This window comes from Rhamphochromis longiceps, linkage group LG2, assembly GCF_057381845.1.
Source record: "Rhamphochromis longiceps isolate RC_006_pf linkage group LG2, R_longiceps_female_GT1.1, whole genome shotgun sequence".
NCBI classification, from domain to species: Eukaryota; Metazoa; Chordata; class Actinopteri; order Cichliformes; family Cichlidae; genus Rhamphochromis; species Rhamphochromis longiceps.
In genome coordinates, this window is record NC_140558.1 from 27,839,903 (window position 1) to 27,861,684 (window position 21,782).

Consider the following 21,782-nt stretch of genomic DNA (forward strand, 5'->3'; position numbering starts at 1 on the left):
AAAAATTAAAAGGATGCACTGACATACCACAGCCTCATATATAACAGTTACTTTGTCTATTTCATGAGAAGTTCTAATGCTGCACAGACACTTCTGCTGGTTCTTTCTAGTCTGCCTGTTTTTTTTATGTGTGTTGACATTACCACAGAGATTATGTTGACCTTTTGTGAGCTTTTAAAAGTGCAATAAATGTGTACTATACCAACTCTAACAGTCATCAACACTGTATGTCAGGCATGAGATTCTGCACTTCAGATGTACACGGAGCAATAAAGTTATACTGATACTCATTGTTATTCTGAGCAGGCTTCAGTCAGAATGAGAGCAGTTAGAAAATGTAGCTGGGAAAAGAAACAAGAGAGCAAGATACAATTGCGGACGCCTGCTGAATTCTTTCAGGGTCGTGAAATTTAAGGAACTCTACCATGATAGAAAATATGTTACTATTACTTTATCTGTTTCAGTCTCTCAAATTAAACACCCTCGTCCCCTAAAAAAAGCCCTTAACCTCTGTTTGTTTGAGTTTTTTTGTTTTTAACTCATACTTACCAAGATAGTGGTGACTATGTAAGTTCTGTTCAGCAGTGGGTAAGTCTCGTTGCTCCCTCTCAGGCTGGCTGTGGTCACGTACTTCTCATCTTCATTCCAGTAGCCGACCTAAGGCAAGGAGAATGTGTCACAAAGTAGGGCCCGTGTTTAATTAACTGCCTAAAGTGAAACTGACTATATGAGAGAAAAATAACTTTTACTCCCACTCAAAGACTCGAGCTTAAAGGCAGTTTATCATATTTCAGCTTATATTTAAGTCCAGCTCAATGACCTATCAAGCTGATTTAGCAGCTCTTACTGTGAATGACTGAAATCCCAAAAGACACATGTATGTGGAGTGCACAAAATTTAATTGAAATGATGAGCTGTATTTAATAAAAATGTATAATTTATCAGGCATTTCAGATAAATTCAAGTACTTAAGTCTCCTCACTGGATAGCTTCTCCAGCGCAAGAGGAAAATATGAATTTCCTGCTATTTCAAATAAACATTCAGTTGCATTTGCAAGACTGAAAACATACCAAGAAGTAAGGTAAATCCATGTCTCTAATTTACCTTTCACCCTTAAGGTATTTGCAGCAGTAATGATGTACTCATTTGGGAGCTGCTCAGTGAGGTGTGAGAGTAAAAAGCTACTCATACACTTCACTGAAGGTAGTAGGAGATTTCTTGTTAAATGTGAATCTTAACTTTTTAAATTAGAAACTGGCTCTTTGGAGCATTCACTCGTTTGACTACAGTACAAGGTTTTAAAATAAGCTACAGGGTTAGTCAGACACATGTAATAAGACTGCATACATATTGTCTTTTTAGAAAGGGGGCCCTTGGGCAAGAATGAATATCTTAAATCGGACCCTCAGGCTCACCTTCTTGGGTCCAGAGGGGGCCAGTTCCATGACACTAACAGTGTAGTTGGTTCTGCGGCCTTTCTCATTAAACTGAATGTGACCAGTCAATCCATCTATACGGACCTGTAATGGAGTCAAAGATATCGAATAAGTAATTCAGATCCTCTCACTTCCTTGGCTGGTACGGCTGCCCCGTAACGTGATATTCAACCAGCGTTTCAGTGCTAGGAGCAAGCACTCGCACATCATGCTAACATGACATGCATTCTAAGCGCAACTCGCATGTTTTGTGTCGTTTTCATTTGTGAGTGTCCGCGCGTCACTGTGGACATAAATGACAGACGGTGTGCACGTATGTGTGCAGAGTGCACCGTGTTTGTCTTGGCTGTGTGATGGAATTAATTGAGCGAACACGAACGGCTTCAATCTCCAGTCTATCTGCAGGCAGATGGCGAGACTGATTCGGAACAGGCCTCTGCGCAGCCACTCTGCAGACAGCGCCTTGGGCAGCACACTCACACAAGCACTTGTACTGTACGTAAATCCTCATGAACACAAAAGCAGTTTTTATATTTCCATATTTTGCGTGAATGGTGTTGAATGGCTTGAACTTAAATTTTCTTTTTTTTTATTAGCGTTCTAAATTTAATCCAAATAACTGTCCGTGTTCCTCAATGCACATGCGGGTCGGCGTTCGTGTGTCTCTGTGACATTAAGGAGTCTCACAGCCAGTCCAGCATTTTCATCGCCAAATATTACATTTCTAAACTCAATTGCTGATGTCATATTTCATGATAATCACAGTCGAGTGTTATTGCCTGCAGGTTGTGTTTACTAGCTATGATGTCACATTTGATACTGGAGAGCTCTCCAACGACTTAATGTGAACTTTACACGACAGAATGAGACCTAATTTGTTCAGCCAGCCCAAACTCAGGAGCTGTTAGCCAATGTGCCACTCAAGAAATTGTGTGAGTGTGCACGAGGATCTATGTATTTATGCGTGTGTGCATTAGTGTGTTCCTCTCCACGTGTGCAGACCTGCTGCAGGGCTCTCTGGATGTCTATGCCCTGTCCCCAGGGAGCTGGTGGGTTGGCTAGGCATTCTCCAGCGTTGCCCCTGCGAGATATGTCTATCCTCTGTCTCCTTAAATTCTGAAAGGCTGTGGACATGACTTTCACCCCGTCATATGTTAGAGCACCTGTGTACTGCAGAGAGCAAGTTTAATTCAATTACATTTCATGTCACAAACACTAGAAGCGCTTTGCTTAAACATCAGAGACTTCATTTCTATAACTTAAACTTTAGGTTACTTTCTTATGCCTGTAAATACACAAATACCTTGATATGGTATCACTCTCAGCTTGGTATAGATAAATAATTGCTATAGCAGAAATCCAAAATCCAAAAAGCATATTCAGGTAAGAGTTACCTATTATATAGACACTAGGCTTAGAGACTTATGGAAGAAGAAGAAAGTAACTCAGAAATTTAAGGGGTAGTACTTTGAGTCCAGGCTTGGGCACTTTGGAGTCCTTATTATCAAACTCCATCCACTGCTGGACGATGCGGCTCACACTTGGCTCTGAGTTGTTGACGAGCTGAAAGCCGGTTATGTTTGCCCCGCCTTTCCTCAGATCTGTCAGATCGATGTCCAGAAAACCCTGAGAGGAAACCAGACAGAAACAGATTACACACACATACTCACACAGGTACAGAGGATATGTTAACTCCCTGTGAAATCCAGCTGATATGTTCTTCTACAGCAGTGGATTGCAAACAGGGGTTCTGGTTATCCAGGCGTCACAAGAAAAAAACCCACATGTAAAATGGATCTCGCCTCTACTTTTGAGCTTCATAAGCAGTTTAGCTTATAAGCAGATGGATGAATGGATCAATTATCATAACTTGTTAAAAACTGCATCAAAGGGTTTCAAGCAGGTGAGCATTTTGTAAGAACACTGTCCAAAAAGGTTTTGGAACCAGCAGCAGGGCACCTAACATTTGGTGCCGCTGGTTGGGTAATTTAGCTAACTTTATTACATTTTAAGTACTGCTTTAACTGTGCCATCACAAGTTCAGGTTTTAATTTCTTAATAAAGAAAAAAAATCTTTCATTTTTACATAGGGAGATCATCCCATTGAGCAGACTTCATTTAGGTCTTTCCTGAGGGACAGAAGTAGTGAGAAAGAAAATAGAAAACCTCATTACATGGAAGGAGCAGTCCGGCACTAATCTGTGATAGACGGAGTCCTCATATGCTACTGTTAACAACAGCAGGATCAAAACCTTATAGGCTACTGTGAACAATGCAAGGCGAGCCTCAGGCAAAGAAGAATGGAGGAAGAAGCGATTTACTGTAATGGTATTTCCTTCTTGTATTCCCCCCCCAAAAAAAACTATTATGTGGAGAGGGCTGTTTTTCAGAGGTAGAAAGTAGGAAAGACAGTTTCAGTCTCTCAGCAGGCTTCCTGTCAGCGTGGGGAGAGGAGGAGGTAGACAAGAGGGACCGGGTGGGAGTGGAGACAGAGGAGGAAAAAAGATTTGTCTGTGATTTGTCTGAGGTTTAAAAGCAAAGTTTTGATTGATGAGGAGAAAAGGTGCCTCTCTCTGGATTGTCTCCAGCGTACCATCCGTTTTCTTTCTTCTCTGCTCTGATGTTGTTGTTGTTTTTTATCGTGCCATTTGAAGCCTTGGCTCTTTTTATCACATCCGTTCCGAATTCGCGCTTGTTTACTGTGTTTTGATTTTCATACAGTCAAAAGAACTGAAGAAAAACAAAGAGGACTTGCTGTTCCCTAGCCTAAAGTTATCTAGAATTGTTTTTTTTGGTTTTTTTGCCCTTTTTCATTTAAGAGAAGAAGAAAAATACCCCAAACATATGCGGGCAACCAAGAGGGGCAGCATTCAGTCTGCTTTAACAGCCGCATTTCCCTTAATGTACAGTGGGGCAAAAAAGTATTTAGTCAGCCACCGATTGTGCAAGTTCCCCCACCTAAAATGATGACAGAGGTCAGTAATTTGCACCAGAGGTACACTTCAACTGTGAGAGACAGAATGTGAAAAAAAAATCCATGAATCCACATCGTAGGATTTGTAAAGAATTTATTCGTAAATCAGGGTGGAAAATAAGTATTTGGTCAATAACAAAAATACAACTCAATACTTTGTAACATAACCTTTGTTGGCAATAACAGAGGTCAAACGTCTACTATAGGTCTTTACCAGGTTTGCACACACAGTAGCTGGTATTTTGGCCCATTCCTCCATGCAGATCTTCTCGAGAGCAGTGATGTTTTGGGACTGTCGCCGAGCAACACGGACTTTCAACTCCCGCCACAGATTTTCTATGGGGTTGAGGTCTGGAGACTGGCTAGGCCACTCCAGGACTTTCAAATGCTTCTTACGGAGCCACTCCTTTGTTGCCCGGGCGGTGTGTTTTGGATCATTGTCATGTTGGAAGACCCAGCCTCGTTTCATCTTCAAAGTTCTCACTGATGGAAGGAGGTTTTGGCTCAAAATCTCACGATACATGGCCCCATTCATTCTGTCCTTAACACGGATCAGTCGTCCTGTCCCCTTGGCAGAAAAACAGCCCCATAGCATGATGTTTCCACCCCCATGCTTCACAGTAGGTATGGTGTTCTTGGGATGCAACTCAGTATTCTTCTTCCTCCAAACACGACGAGTTGAGTTTATACCAAAAAGTTCTACTTTGGTTTCATCTGACCACATGACATTCTCCCAATCCTCTGCTGTATCATCCATGTGCTCTCTGGCAAACTTCAGACGGGCCTGGACATGCACTGGCTTCAGCAGCGGAACACGTCTGGCACTGCGGGATTTGATTCCCTGCCGTTGTAGTGTGTTACTGATGGTGACCTTTGTTACTTTGGTCCCAGCTCTCTGCAGGTCATTCACCAGGTCCCCCCGTGTGGTTCTGGGATCTTTGCTCACCGTTCTCATGATCATTTTGACCCCACGGGATGAGATCTTGTGTGGAGCCCCAGATCGAGGGAGATTATCAGTGGTCTTGTATGTCTTCCATTTTCTGATGATTGCTCCCACAGTTGATTTTTTCACACCAAGCTGCTTGCCTATTGTAGATTCACTCTTCCCAGTCTGGTGCAGGTCTACAATTTTCCTGGTGTCCTTCGAAAGCTCTTTGGTCTTGGCCATGGCGGAGTTTGGAGTCTGACTGTTTGAGGCTGTGGACAGGTGTCTTTTATACAGATGATGAGTTCAAACAGGTGCCATTCATACAGGTAACGAGTGGGGGACAGAAAAGCTTCTTACAGAAGACGTTACAGGTCTGTGAGAGCCAGAGATTTTCCTTGTTTGAGGTGACCAAATACTTATTTTCCACCCTAATTTACGAATAAATTCTTTACAAATCCTACCATGTGGATTCATGGATTTTTTTTTCACATTCTGTCTCTCACAGTTGAAGTGTACCTCTGGTGCAAATTACTGACCTCTGTCATCATTTTAAGTGGGGGAACTTGCACAATCGGTGGCTGACTAAATACTTTTTTGCCCCACTGTACCTGTATGTGTTGCCAGGTGTCCATATTTCTCAGCTCAACAGACAGACTTATGTCTTGTTTCTGCTCCATGAATGAGCTAATGCTGTGCAGTCAGCTGAGGAGGTTACTATAGAAACTAGCCTTTGCTAACACAGGACGTAGATGGGGGATGTTCCCGACAGAATTGTAACCACAATTTAAGTACTTACTGAAATTCAGTCTGTGCTCAGAATCAACGCACACAAGCACACATGTGCACTGAGGTAAGTAAATTAACTAAAAGGTCCAAGGACGTATAAAGTCATTTTCTTTCTTTTTTCCCCCGTTTTTTTGGTCCAACATTTTAACGGGCCCATTATAAATGACTGTGGCCACTTTGTATATCATCTGTTATTACCGTCTAAGCTTTATCGTTTAAATTTAAATCTGGCAAACCGGTTGGACAAGGGAGATTGAGTCAATCTAAAACGCCAGCAGTGAGAAACTGTTCAAGCCAGCATCTGCATATTAATGTTGTTATTACCACAGCTTCTGTTGATGCCAGTTTTCTTTTCATTTAGCCACATTTATCGAGTGTTGTCAGGGTCTAACATGTGTGTGGCGAGGAAAAGGCAGCAGACAAAGAGAGCTAATAGATGTATGCTTTCATACACTGGCTGCCTGACCTTTTTCTGTTGCTGTGAGTCTGCACAGCTTTCTGTCACTGTCGCAAGTCTCCCACTTGTGTTGCTGTGATTTCTATAGCTGTGGCAGTGAAAGGATATTTGACTTAGCTGAGCTGCAGATGGAATGAGGGTAAAACCAGACAATTCTATTGGGTAAACACAACTATTGAATTGGCAATAAACTACTGAAAGTTTGGAATCCAGTTATGAAATGAAATATAAGACAAAAGATACAATTTACATACATTTATATAAATTCAAATAAAGTGTGAATGCAGAGAAGAATAGTGCCGTGCAAAAAGTCCTGAGCCACCCCTGATTTCTCTCTTTCTCTTAGAAAATGAGAAATAGGCACAGTGAGTTACTGAAATCTGCCAACATATATGAACATTTATTCTTCAACAGAACCTGAACTCTTTAACACAAGCTTTCTTTTAACTTTATTTTAAGTGGTCTTCATGCCTGATTGTATTCCATTCTGTATTTTTATATCCAAGTATGATTTACTGCATTGGCAGTGTGTTTGGGATCATTGTTGTGCTGAAATGTTACGTTGTTTCCAGTCATATGCTTTCCAAATAATATTACATCAAAATCTGACGGTACTTTTCTGCATTTATAATGGAGCCCCAAATCATGATAGAGCTTCCACTGTGTTTTACGGATGGTTGTTAACCCGTCTACTTAAATAATTTCCAATCAATCTCCATTGAACAGTAAATGGACCAACTAAGGCATCTCTCAGGTCTTGTGTCAGGTCTTTGTTGGTTTTGTTCCCCTGTTTTTTAAGGAAATGGATACCGCTCATTTGCTATAGTTAGTATTTTTTAAGACCCGCCACTTCTTCTGTTGTCCTCAACTTTTTAAAGTAAACAGTGTCCAGATAGTTTTCAGTTAGTAAGTCTTTAAGAATCAACATGTTGGAGGAAAAATACTATTTTATGCTTGTCAAAGTGTTTTATCTTTGGCATTTTTTGTAGATTCAACTAAAGAAATGGAAACAAATGACATGTTTTTGTGACAGACTGCTAGTAATAAACTGTTGAAAGACTTGATTTAAAATAGATTCTTTGCTAAAGTGTCTGTTATGTGTCAGCACATATGATTAGATGATTCATAGGTAAGCGCTAACTGTAGCTTAAAAAAAATATTTGGAAATGGTCAGGTACAGGAAGTGGACTGAAAATGGGTGAAAAAGCAACCAAAGAACTTCGGAAATGCTAGAGAACTATTGCTCAAGACGTCTTAAAAAATTACAAGAACATCTGGCTTCTTGGAAGCAAAATATAATTGGTTATTGGTGGTTATTAAGAAATTTAAAAAAATGAAAATAGTCTTTCTTACCAGATTAGCCAGAATATAGTGGTAGCTCTTTGCATTCTTTCCTTGATCTACAATCTGAAAGATAAGAACAAAAGAGACATAAAATAAAATGCGTGCCACACACACGAGCACACAAGGTTGTTTAGAATATATTCATGTGTGAGAAAGTGCGAGGAAGGATATGACACTCTCTCGGCATCACACCACAGACAGGACAGTGTAAAGCATTTGATCTTGTGCAGGACAGGCAGAAAGTAGGTTAACAGGAAATCAGAGCAAAGGGACTGGCCTTTGAACATGTTGGCTTTGAGAAAATGACAGTTCTGGAGTCAAAGAATGTCCTTTCCTCCCTTTCCTGCCAGTGATGAATGGTTCTGCTATGGAAGAAGTGTTCTTACAGCACTGCTGTCTTTATGCAGATATTTGTTCCAAAGAAAATGGCACAATATCTACCAAGCAAAATGTATCAACAGAAAATTTTGATACATAACCCGAAGAGGGAACAACTTAAAAATTAAATATTAAAAAAAAGAAGCAAAGACGGAGAAATATACACAGTTTAAGACATGAGGCAGACTCTTCCTAATCCTACTAGTCTTCTCTCTGCTCTCAGTATTGTTCCCTTGTGAGCTCTGGTTTGATCTTTGATCTGATATTTAAATATTTTACAGAGTTCTACTTCCCTGGAGCTCCATCAAGGTCTAACAATACCATGAAATAATGCAGGCTGTTAGTGATGAACTGTGCCAGCCCTTCTCCCACGCTTACACTCTGCATCTCTGTCCTGCCTGCGCTGTCATAATTCTTTCACTGCAGGCGTCGCAGGTCGGCCAATCACAAAGGGCCAGGACACTTTAAGAGATGGTTTATTTATATTATGAGTGGAGCAGGTAAACCGAGCGTCACTTTTACTTAAATCTAAATGTAGATTAAGTATATGATTAAAAAGAAAAAAATGTCATGCTTAGCTGGTGGCTAAATTATTTTTTTTTCTTGGCTAAATAACGAGTCTGCTGTTGTGTATAGCTACAGCAAATTTGGTTGTGTGTGTGTGTGTGTGTCCTGACAACAGTCGCATAAAATAAGGTCAAGTGAGCAGCATTAATTTAAAGCTTAATAACAGCCTTAACCCGGTGGATATGAAGTTTGCTTCATGCTCTCCATGCAGGCAGTGTGGTAAACATGGTTTTTCCTTTCTCTTTCTCTTTGCAAGCATTTTGCTTTGTGTATACAGTGCAAAGTGCACTCATTTGTTTGTGTGGTGTTCGCGTGTGCGTCTAATGATGCCGTAGGTCATGACAGAAGGTGGCATTTGTTATTAATGATGACCTCAACACGAGGGGAGCCCTGCGGCCAAGCCTCAGGCTAGGAAAAACAAGAAGGAGGGAGGAGAGACACGAACCAGTACTGACACCAATACACCGTACAACAGGGGGAAACACACAGCCACACTGGACTGTCAAATGGAAAAGTTTTGGCTTTGAGTAGCTTTTTTAAAATTATGCATGCAGATTTTAAGAGTCATTCAGAGTTCAGCCCAAAAAGAGCAGGTCACCCTTTTTGTCTCTCAGTTGGCAAACCCACTGAAACATCTCTGCGGTGGCTTTTCTATGAAACTGCCTCTACACTCGGTTTGTGTGATATACTGTCAGTGGCTGTATTGTAAGACAATATCTGTACGGTATGAGATGAATTAGATGCGATCAGTTGTGAGTTTAAAGGGCAAACCAAGCAGAGGTGTTGTGTATATATGTGTTTCTCGCTGGATGGGTGCACAGGCAGGGCAGCGTGGAGGCAGGGAGCAGATGTCGGTGATTGATGGTGGCTGTCTGAATGGAGAACTTCTCGGGCTCAGCTTCTGTAAACTGGTGAGAACTGATGCAATAACCTTAACTGTAGACACCAGGCCATCAATAACATTCACACAGAGCAGTGATAGCCTACAAATACAGATGGGGATGTGTGTGCACTTTTTTTTCTTCTCTGGAACAAACATAAAGAACTATGACAGTCAGACTGATAACATGCGTGGAATCAGCAAGCAAAACAAATTACACCTTGGTGCCTTCATATTATGCCAGAATGCCTGCTTGTAAAAGGCAGTAAACCCCCCCCCCCACAAAAAACAACAAAGTGAACAAAAGTTTTTGAAATAACGGGTTCTTGGTTTCAGACAGCGGTTGAATAAAAGCAGCTCATTTTGAGTCAGCAACCACTGATTTTGCTGATTGAAAGACAGCTTTTCTTAGCAGCCTGGTAATTAAACTCAGGAACTGTACATGAGTTAGATGAAAAATATATTTTAATGTTTCCAGTTTGCTCATTTTAAACTGAGAACCCTGTGAAAAGGGTCTCTTGAACCTAAGTACTTCATTCATGATAATGTGCATGATAAAAGACTGTCCGTGGCAGGGCATCCACAGAGGTGACGTTTAATGTGGAAGACTAATAAATAGTAGAAATGTAACAGTTTAGTAATAAAGTGTAGATGTTGTATCCTAAATTATTGGTTTAATGTATCTACTGCTTCTTATTAACAACACTTAATAATCTGCCCTTAAAATCTCAAGAGCTAAACTGTCACCTGAGGCTGTCTCCAAAAGCAACTAATCCCCTTCAGTATTAAAATTTGAAACTATACAGCATAAAAATGTTCTGTTCTGGTCTTTTTAGCAGATTTTAACAATGCTGAATGTAAAACACTGTACACCATAACAGCACCTTCACAGCACCACTGACTTGGCGTTATAAAGCTAAAACTACATTGAGTTGAATTAACATTGTTATGGAAGCCTGTTCACAGTCTGCTAGGCTGCATTTGAGCTAATTCCAATAACCAAATGAGGGATGAGCCTGACTAGTCAGCTAGATCAGGGGTGTCAAACTCAAATACACAGTGGGCCAAAATTCAAAACTGGAACAAAGTTGCGGGCTAACGTTAATAGTTATTGAAATATATTTATTCCTCCAGATATAAGAATGAATCTTTTCTTATGGACTCAAACACATTTTGCTGAAAAACTGAATATGGAACAAGCAAAGCTTAATACTAAACAATATATATATTAGCTGTATAATACCAGTAGGCCAGCTCTAATAGTAATTTGGTATGGCTTCGCGGGCCAAATGTAATCAGGCTGCGGGCCAAATGTAATCAGGCTGCGGGCCAAATGTGGCCCGCGGGCCAGAGTTTGACACCTATGAGCTAGATGTTTGAATGTTTGCCAAATTTGCTAGTCTGTGTCAGAAATAATAGTCTGTTTAATGGATTATTTTTCTTTAATTAATGCAGAAAGGCAGTTACTCGCTCAAAGATGGTTCAAAGATGACACCACTGGCGACTACCTGGGGCTACAGCCCTGACACACAGCCAGCACCCTACTCACGTTCTTTCTACCAGTGGAAACAAGCTGGGGAAAAATAAACTGACGACAGCTGTCCTAACTAGCACTGATGTATAAAACCTGGAGAATAACAGGAACATAACCAAGCATCCATAGCCAGGTGTAATCATGTTCTGGATGTGAATGCTAGCAAGCGTAAACCAACGCGGCTGCTGTTAGTATCACAAAGGTTAGACATACTCTGCCATCTAATCTGATGCTGTGTGTTTGTAACTTTATAAAGGACAAAAAATGGCCCACATTTCAGCGGCTTCCAAATAATATTGAACAAGGAACACGATTGACAATTTCATATTGCTCCTGTAACACACATAACATATTTGCTGTAATGTGGACTCAGTTTAAATGTTTTCTTAGGATCTTTTACACTAGTCTAACTTTTTTCTCTTGGTTACACGACTAACAAATTAGTGATTTAAACAAGAGAAAAACAAACTGTAGCTACTGTCGGTGAAATGCACCCATACAGCTGTCTGTGGACTTTGCTAATAAAGCTAGCTAGCATTAGCCCATAATGTAGCGCTGTTCCCTCTCATCCAGCTATATTCATTTATGGCTCCAAACAACCTAATTGCAAAAAACGCCATTTCAAAAACCAGTGGGTGATGACACAGTGTGTGTGTCCATCACAATATTCTTACAAGCGTATAAACATTCACTTTTCATATTTTTAAACACTATTTTTAGCAGTTGCTAAGGAAACTGCCAACATAACATCCTAGTACTGGATCATGTGTAAACTGCGGTGGTTACTGTGATATCTTCCTTTAGCCAAACTACTGTTTTTGTGAATAATTAGTCAGAACCATTTTCTTCATATTATCTCCCTGTTGTGTTTTTAATAACCCTTTATAAAGGTAACAACAAAGAGACACCGCCTTCGTGATATAATCTGGAGTTCAAGGGACCTGCTCTGCCTAGTTACAGTTGCTAAGCTATGGTTGGACAGTCTGTGTTTGATGGAAGGGGCTGTGAACAGTCAATTGCGATGATAGGATCCTTTTCCTTTTAACAATGCGGAGGTGAGAAAGTGATGATCCTATCATGGGAGAACTGCTGGCTTCAAATGCCAAAGCTGCGTTATTTATCTTTTACTGTCCTTGATGCTCCAGCAGACGAGACATCACAATAGACCAACAGCCAACCACCACATTAAATTTATATCCCCTCCTTTCTTTATCTGATAAAAATGTGTATAAATTTGTCCTGAAATGTTTGTGCCTTTTTTGTATGTCCGACGAATTCTTTTAAACTTAAGCCACATACATAACTAATACTTAGCTTGACATCTGTCTAAAAGAACAGCTGTATGCTTTTGTTGTGCTATGAGGCCACGTTTTTATGCTAAAATTTGATTATACATTGTGAAAACATAAAAAAGAGTGAATGTTTTTACCATTTGCAGTATGTTGTTGAGTCTCTCAGTCTCACAGTCAATGATAATCTGGCCCTCCTTTCGCTTGTCCAAATCCTGGAACACCTTCGCAAAGGCATTACTCGATATGGTCTCCACATTGACTGAGGTCACCAGCCAATTCCTCTCTGCTGCCGTGTCAAGAACCTTCTGCAGCACAGACAGACCTGGAAGACAAGCAAATGAGAACATGTGTTTTTGCCAAGTGTACGGAATAACTGAAATGCGCAAAGAAAGCTCTGGAGGTAACTGTGTGGGCACCTGTAACAGAACTTCTGCAAAGATGATGAATGACTAGTTGGTATTCATCTACTGGGAGCAATCCAACAGTGTCTACATCTTATTAGACAGCATGCGAAATAAATTACATGCGGGGTAACCTCATGCTTTGTGTAGTTATATTATGAACTGCAAGATAAATTAAGACAACTTGTGAGCCAAACAGAAGCTGCACAGAAACCCAAACTGCCCCTGATAAGCTTATCCATCAGAATCTCCCTTGTAGCTCTGGTGATAAAGTGTAACGAATGCGATAGTCCATTAAGCACACTGACATATACAGGTGCACATTTCCAACTCGCACACCGCCGGGCTAAATAATCACCATTTTCATGGTAACAAACAATCAGCTAGACGACACACTCACAGTAAGCTTTAAGTCCTCCAAGCCCCAATTACAGGTGGCTCTACTCAATTACACTGTCACCAATACCCTGCTGACTCATTCAAGCATCACAGAGAAGCAGGTAGAGCAGCCAAAAAGCTAAAGGCTCATGCTAAGACAGGATTTAAAAGGTGATTATGGAACACATTGATCTTGAGCTCTGATTTACAACCTGAGTCACTGTTGTACTTCTTTGCTGCTGGCAGCAGACCAATCAGATTCCTCTCAAGCTGGCAGCCGCAGTTGTTCCACAGAGTAAATAAAGTAATTTCACCCACGGCAGACTGGCAGCCATTACCCAAATGAATTATAGCAATCACAAAATTTAGAATTGCAAACTGATACACGACGTAGTTGTGTTTGCTTCTATGTTACTTAGCTGGCAAGCGCTGTTAAAGACTCCTTCGTTCCGCACATCACGCGGTTCACATATATTCTACGATAAATGCACGCAAATACTGGCTTTCCCACAACAACAGCAACAGCAGCAACAACACAGACCCTGTCAAAAGAAGAATGAGAAATGAAGTCACAGCCTCTGAAAGATGATTGCTTGGTCTTATTAGAATGCGCACCAGCTGCTCTCCAGGCAATTCACGCTGCTTTTTTTGACAACAGGTCATTAAGAAATAAAAAGATGGATGGTGTTTCACCTCTATATATGACCACAATATAGCACATGTAAATAAATTAGGGAACCAGACGAATGTGAGAATGCTGAATGGAACTGATACAGAGGGGTTGGTACATGGCTATTCCTTTTTACCTCATGGTGCCGACGCATTTAACAGAAAGATGAACGATAGAGTGATGAGCACGGGGAGACAGGAGATAGTGAGCTGTGAATAAAGTCACAAGGCCGGCTGTACTTTAATGGAGTCGAGCTGTAGTAAGTGTTTCAGCACCATGGACAGCACCACTCATTGTAACCAGGACCCGTGTTCCCAAATATGATAATCCTCCCAGAGAGCTCATCAAAAACTATAAAGAAAACTGTAAATAAAACTATAAGCAAAGAGTTCCAGCTTAAGACTGAGTCAGCTCAAAAGACAGAAAGGTGGTGACCCTGTCGCCAGGTATAACTCATTCTCTCAAAGGTTGTGCTTGGTTCAGTGAAAATGATGGGCAAAATCGGCAGACCTAATCATATAATTTATTCTGGAAATGGTTTAAACATGAATATAAAATTGTAATAAATAAGTTAGTTGCATAAATCTGAAGCCATACTTTAGTCTATGAAATATTTGAAAACACGGACCTACCAGTTTATTATGTTGGCATACTTTGCGCTTAATTATTAACAGTGAAAATTATTCAGCTTTTACAAATTACACCTACAACGCCGGGAAGTTCGCCATGTCTGTGAATGCTTTTGCAAGTCTGAGATGTGAAAAATAAAATGAACTGAATCATAATACGAGACCGTGGAAGAGCTGTAATTGTTTGTGTGATCACTCAGCTGATGAAAGCTGGACCGACCAAACTCATCACTGCTGCACTGCTGCACTGCTGTGCTCTTTTTCTTTTTTTTCAGTTCAGTGTTATTGCGTTGGCTGGAAGATGTGAGTGAATTTTAAATGAGATCGACCACAAACATTATCTTAGCTCAGCATTTGGAGATGACACACATGCAAATGCACAATTTATTATTATTATTATTATGCAGTCACTGTTATTATGGTGGGAAATTTAAATACTTAGTTACACTAGCTCCAAAAGTCACACCATTTCTAGCTTTACCTATTTCCATACAGCCACTGTGTAAAATCTTTGTATAATCCTGACTTTAAGAGAAACTCTGTGAATTTACTCATTATTTTCATTAGCAGCTACTTTTAGTACTGGGACACATTGAACCCAGAAGTTAATTGATTTTCATCTTTTCATTCTTTTGCTATTTATTTTAAATTCTTCTATTTCTTTTAAAAACCTAATATACTTATTTAGTTCTTAATCTGATTTTACCTTGGAATACAGCTGGTTAGCAGTTAAGGTGTGCTAAAATTAGTGTTTGAATCTCATTAATGGATTCTAATGTTTTCTTTATTTTTCATTTGTTTTGTTACAGATGTATTGATTGCTTGCCTCACTGACCGACTGATTTACCTCAAATATCCTCTCGCATTTTTAAATGTGCTTGATGCACTCCTCTAAATCAAAGTCAGTCTGACAGGAGAACTCACAAAAATGTTCCCTCAAAGGCATACTGAGAGAGAATGATATCATAATGGAATCTGGCTGTCGTAAGCACCCTTTTGGCCAGAGGCAGTACATGGGCGACCAGGGCAACAGACAATCAAGAACAGAGAAAATAACACTTTAGCAAACTATTTCCTGAATATTGTTTATGATAGGTTTAATGGGCTATCAAATTTGTTTTCCCATTCTTGGCTTCTGAAAATAAAAATGATAGGCACATTTATTAGGGGATGCTGTAAGAGAGCAAGACAAATGGTAATAGAAAAGGGGGGAAATACTAAAGCCTCTCAGGTGGCAGGAGAGTGATAATGCATGTGATATATTTGTATGTCCTTGACTGCTTTGGATAATGGATTAAACACTGGAAAAATGCTAACATAGGTAGACATTGAATATGAATGTATTAGACTAGAAATTAGAGAGCTTTTGGTCTTTTAAATCAGAAAAATGCAGGTTTACACAGTAACAGTCTGGTCTGAAAGTACATCTACTAAGTGAGCAACACACCAATTTTACAGTAAAATACTGTATTTTTTTAAATTCTCAATTTAATAGTGTTAAAATGTTAATGTTTAGCTATGCTGTGTTTAAACTTTGATTCCTTGCCAATAACTGGACTTTTTTAAACCAGGAAGTGAAACTTCACAAAATTTGTTTTTGTGTCCTGGGTCATTGTAGGCAACAATAATCTAGCATTTTTGTTTGTTTGTTTGTTTGTTTGTTTGTTGTCATAAGAGAAAATCACAGAAATAAATGCACTGTGGCTCCTCCTCACAGAAAGTTCACACACAGTGCTCACCGCTACAGCCTATGCTATGATGGCTAGCCCTGTTAAGCTATGTTAATCTTTAGCTAGAAGTGGCCAAAGCTCCTGAAACAAAGTAAAGGTTCTGGCCAGTGTTCATACTCAGTGTTGTTTCATGTAGAGGACATTCCTACAAAAGCTGAGATCTTGTTATAGTTCCAAAAAAAAAGGACACGGAGTTTAGGGTCCATAGACTATCGACATATGGTTGCACTTTGTTCCTCATAATGAATTTTAAGACAGAGTACAGACAAATGATGACAAATAGTTTTGTATGGTTATGGTAAACCTTATACTTTAAATTGTACTGTACCATAATATGTTGTTGTAACTTACAAGAGATACACTGTAGAGTGTACGAGAGTTTCATGCTAGAAAATTCAATTCAGTTCAATTCAATATAGTTTTATTTATATAGTGCCAATTCACAACATCTCCTGAAGGCACTGTCAACTTAACTGATGCAGTGTACCTAATAAAACATAGTTTGATGAAACATTTAGAAGAGGCAAACACAGCTGCTCTATACCATACTACACAAACTGATCAAACTAAATACGATTTCTTTTAAAGGCTTTAAATAACCATGTAGGAAGAGTGACTGCAGTATAGTATCCAAGCAACAGAGACGACTGATATGGATTCTGCTGGCTCCATCCCACTACTCACAGGGGTGACCCTCTCAGACACAAATATACACACACACACAGGCATACGCAGAATTCGTGAGTAGTTAATAAATGGATCACAGAAGATAAAAAATAATAATAATCTGAGGGGCATGTGTGGCCGCTACGGTCATCATGCATTGACAGGCCAAAGACTGCTGTGAAATCTCTACTGTCACTGCTTGATTGTGTGCTGTGTGGAATGACATAATGGCATCTGTCTTTTAAAGCTGACTTAAATCTGCTATTTGTCACACACAAGTCAAACACATAAGCAGATACAAGCTGCAATAAGCTGTCATACAGCCTAAATGTATTGAAGTGCGCCTGCTTTTGGGCATACACAAAAAATACACAAATCATGGTCATGCTCCAAAACCCACAACACCTGGGACAGATGGCCTGGCATTATGGGGAAAGCTATAGCTGTTTGGCTCTGGGGGAGATGGAGAGGAAGAAGCAGGAGGCTGACAGGTGTGCTACTTTATTCTTGTCTGACTATGCAGGAGTGTCATTAAAATGTTCAATTTAAATGCTACAGCACTCCTTTTTTTCTTTCATCGGACGGACAAAGGAACTGCAGCAACCCTGGTCTCTGTTGAGGAGCGCTCAATAAAAAGCTTAATCTTTCGTACCATTGTGCGATTTATCTGATAGTCAGTGCAGGTCAATATTTCTATTCGGTGCTCCCTGTCTGTAAAAAAGTGGTGGTCTAAAATAAGCGTTCTGATGACTGCTTGTTGCTGCACAATGGCTAAAATTGACCCTGCTGCTGTCGCCATGGCAATATAAAGATGACAACTGGTGGCTGGTCTAACTACTGGTACTGGCTGTCTTCGTCTGCACGCATGAAATTCCACCGTCAGATTCTGACATCCTTCTTTTTTGTAACGATGGAGGCAAGCCTAAACATCAAGTCAAACAGAGAGCCAGCAGCTTTCCTACCTGAGTTGGAACTGTACATGTAGACAAACTTGGACCATCCATAGTGTTCGATAACTCCCACCAGCGCATCCTGGAGCTCGGGCCTGAGCTGGATCACAAATTGGTTGGCTGTTTCAATGGGGAAGGATGGTGTCACAAAGCAGACGTGCAGTGCTCCACAGAAGGACATGAGCATGTTGACTGTCTTCCTGTCATACAGGCCAATGATGGCATACACACCTTTGGAGAACTGGGAGCAAACTGCAAGGGACAGAACAGAAAAACAAGCAGATATACAGGGTGTTAGTCTTTAAACCTTTGAACAATGAAATCAGCAAAAACATCAATCCAATTATCTTTTCATTGCTGTTACACAGCGTCTATTAAGCGACAAATTAAACTTTGTCGCCATCCTGCCTACATTTGCTAGTAGGATAAGAGTGATATGGTCCAATAGGCAATTATCGTAATTAGCCTGTAGAGCTATCGTGTGCAGGTCTGAAGCTTTTCTGAGTCTAAGGTTATAGTAAGATGAATATCCAGGAAATTGAGAAACGATCAGGCTAATCGAAAAAAATAATCATTTCACTGGATGTGGTTAGTCAAACTGAACTAATCACATCCCACAACAGAATTTTGTCTGAATTAAAATCAATTTAATCCATGGTTTGGATTTAATTTTGGTTTTTAAAGTGGGAGGATAGAGAGAAAGAGGAAATAAATATCTGTGGCATGCCAGGTGCTGTGAAGTCTTTAGAGCCTGAGCTATTAACTAGTACTCAATAGCATGTTTATGCAGGGCTCATCTGCTGGTCCAGCTGCATAGCATTAATCTGTGTGTTTTGCCTTCAGTGAAAGGTGGAGGTGGTGGAGGCAGATTAGGTGTAGAGAGGTTAATCAATGCATCCCCAGGGTTCCACTGACATTTTACTAGCAGCAGGAGGCGGTTTCCAGCTCTCATTTGCCTTTCTCCCTCAGTCCCTTCATTTTTCTCTCTCTCATTGTCTGTCTGTCACTCTGATTTCTTTCACACCCCCTAAATTCTTAAAATAGCTAATTTATGTTCGTGATCTTCTCTCAGCACTTTATATCCTCACCGTGCTCTCAGTAGAGCATGGTATCTTTGCACTTCCAGGTCTGGTCTGGGCTATTTTCTGCTATGGCGATGGGTGGGCCTTACTTATCTCAGTATTTACCAAACAGATTGAAGACGGTGCCTGTACCCACACGAAGGCCAGCTTGCAGCTAGGAGCTGAGGGAAAGACAGAGAGCGAGGATGGCCCATACCCAAAATGCCTAACCTGTCACAGACCTGCACCCTCCGGTCAGGCACGTGTGTGTGACGGAGATAGAGGGAGAGTGAGGAACCGAGAGTGGGAGAAAAAACAGGGATATCACAGAAAAATACACGCACGTACACGCCATGAACACGCACACACATATGCAGCCTCTAGTGCTCCAAAGCCTGGTGAGTCACCCTACTTAAAGCAAGCCCTGAAATAGACATTTTGCGCCTCGCCACACTGACTCAGTAACAGAACTATCTTTTCTTCATGCTCTTGCTAAGAAATGGACACTCTCTCAGCTACTGCTTTCCACTAGCACACATTATATATATCCCCTTACAATTTTCTAGGACCAATTTGATGCGGTGTCCTCCATGTTCTGCTTGAATAAAAGGTAACGGGAGCTTGTTTGACTTTTTGTGCAGTGCCCCATTACTCTGCCCTACAGCAGGTTACAATGTTTCACAGAATATGAGTCATTTCTCATCACTTCAGTGTGTGCGTTTGGAAAAAAAAACACAAAAACCATGCGACAGAGACCTCCTGCTCCGAATTGGCAAGACAACCATGCGCCTGTCTAATTCGACATAAGCATTAGCGTAGCTCAGCAGTCCGAGTCTTGATAGCAGTACACACCGGTAGCATGTTGAGTCTGTTTGTGTGTGAGCAGCTCGTTAGTGTTGCTCCACATGTGTAACGGCACTGGACGCAGGGCTGAGAGACCTAAACTGATCTCAAAGACCCCGGCAACACCTGTCCACTCTGGCACTGCGTATCTCCTCGCCACAGTTACAGCTGCCATGGTGGCAGGACTGGGGTTGCCCTGGCAACAGTCTGTTTCTCTGGCAGGGATTACAGTAGCTCAGAGATGCTAAAGGACTTTTGTAAGATGGAGTGGGAATTGTGGAGTGTTTGGACATTTTGTCATAATTAGGGTTTTCACCTCGAGGAATTAGCAAATTTGCAAAAGTGACTTGGTTTTGCAAAATCCTTAGATAATTTCTGAAATAATGAAAGACAGTAGGGCTTCACTGCATCCCATTTTTATTATCACTTAAAACGAGAAAGGGATAATGCCCAACAAATTCTGACTTGCTATAACTGCGAGGTAAAGCTCTGCTGATTCTCATTTAGAAGCTATTTATCCTTTTTTAAGGTTGTTATTATTGGTTATATAAATAACCCCAGTTCCAACATCTCCAGCTTAGCTCAGCTCAGGCTCTCTATACATACAAATTAATGCCGGGGGGAGCAATTTAGAAACACCAGCACCCAGAATTCAGGTTCTACTTGTTACACTTCCTTATAATAATGTTACTTTTAGAAGTGTTTTGTGACATTATAACATTAAAAAACATCCAAAATTGCAAAATTACTGCCATTAAAAGGAAATTTGTAACATTAAAACATTTATGCCATTAAAAATAAGCATGAAACAAGAAGAGTTTACTGTTATTGAAATGGATCTTGTTACATTATGAGGTCCATTAGAAATGAACTTGTAATAACAGAAAATTATTGTCATTAAAATGGAATTTGTTAATTTACAAGTTTACTGCCATTAAAAATCAACTGCAAATGATAATAAACATTACAGCCTTACCTACAGAGAATTACTCATTAACATATTTTTGCCTTATCAAAAATGAACACTGTTTACATCAGGTTTTGCAGTTTCAGTCAGAGTATTGAATATCCTATCATCTATGCCATGTATTAACTTTAACCCGTTTCATATCAAGCTGACACTGGTAGCATTTCCTCCACCACATCACCAATAAGAGACTGAACTCTTTAGCCACAATAAAAGCTAGCCATTGCTTTTTCTGAGCTGTCAGTGGCCACCAGTGTGTGAGTTTAGCTAGCAGATATCACAATGATTTGTGTTTACTCATAACTTTGTCAGTGCCCGTTTTAAAAAACTAGTCTCTCTGAATCTCCCTGGCTGAGCTACACAGTCATCTTCACTGGGGCTGGTATGGTAAAAATTTTTACTGTGAAGGATGGTACATCTGGAAAAAGTAACTAAACTACAAAAAACAAAAACACTAAAGGATACTTTTCTCTCTGCTTCATCTTTCCTTTTCATCCATTTTGGCCTTGTCGGCATAAAAGCAGTTAGACAGTGAGCTCCTGTGTGCCAAGGATCATACTATGCGAGTGAGAAATATCTGTGACTTTTTGCTCGTGAAGTTAACTGTTTAAAAGAATTTAAAGCTCTGTGCTCCTGATCGGCTGCCCACCACTAAACGCTAAAATTATAATATTTCAACAGCCGTGTATAAGCCGAGCATCCATGTAACAAATGATTTAACTGTAAAACTGTGACAAATTACCTGCGGTGTATGATAGCAGCCTTGGTGATTTCTTTATACTTTCTCTTTTTGTGGGATAAATAAATGATAAATGTGGGAGTTAGCAGATATTTGATAAACTCATACACACAGCGGATTGCAATCAGTCTCTGAGAGTTTCATTACTAACCTCTTAACTCTTACAGTTAG

General features: G+C 40.3%; 1 protein-coding gene across 5 annotated transcripts in view; it reads right to left on the bottom strand.

The window, feature by feature from the left end:
- The window catches only part of gria1a (glutamate receptor, ionotropic, AMPA 1a), an 81,284-nt gene that overhangs the window by 42,394 nt on the left and 17,108 nt on the right, over positions 1 to 21,782 (bottom strand). For all 5 annotated transcript variants that reach the window (XR_014913562.1, XR_014913563.1, XM_085420990.1 and 2 more), the window contains exons 3-9: positions 18,014 to 18,253; positions 12,715 to 12,899; positions 7,936 to 7,989; positions 2,905 to 3,063; positions 2,440 to 2,607; positions 1,417 to 1,521; positions 550 to 657 (exon numbers count right to left, since the gene is read on the bottom strand). Coding sequence is in view for 3 of the 5 variants with exons in the window: in XM_085420990.1 (XP_085277116.1) it covers positions 550 to 657; positions 1,417 to 1,521; positions 2,440 to 2,607; positions 2,905 to 3,063; positions 7,936 to 7,989; positions 12,715 to 12,899; positions 18,014 to 18,253 (1,019 nt within the window). In the remaining 2 variants the exon portion in view is untranslated. The remainder of the gene's footprint in view (positions 1 to 549; positions 658 to 1,416; positions 1,522 to 2,439; positions 2,608 to 2,904; positions 3,064 to 7,935; positions 7,990 to 12,714; positions 12,900 to 18,013; positions 18,254 to 21,782) is intronic.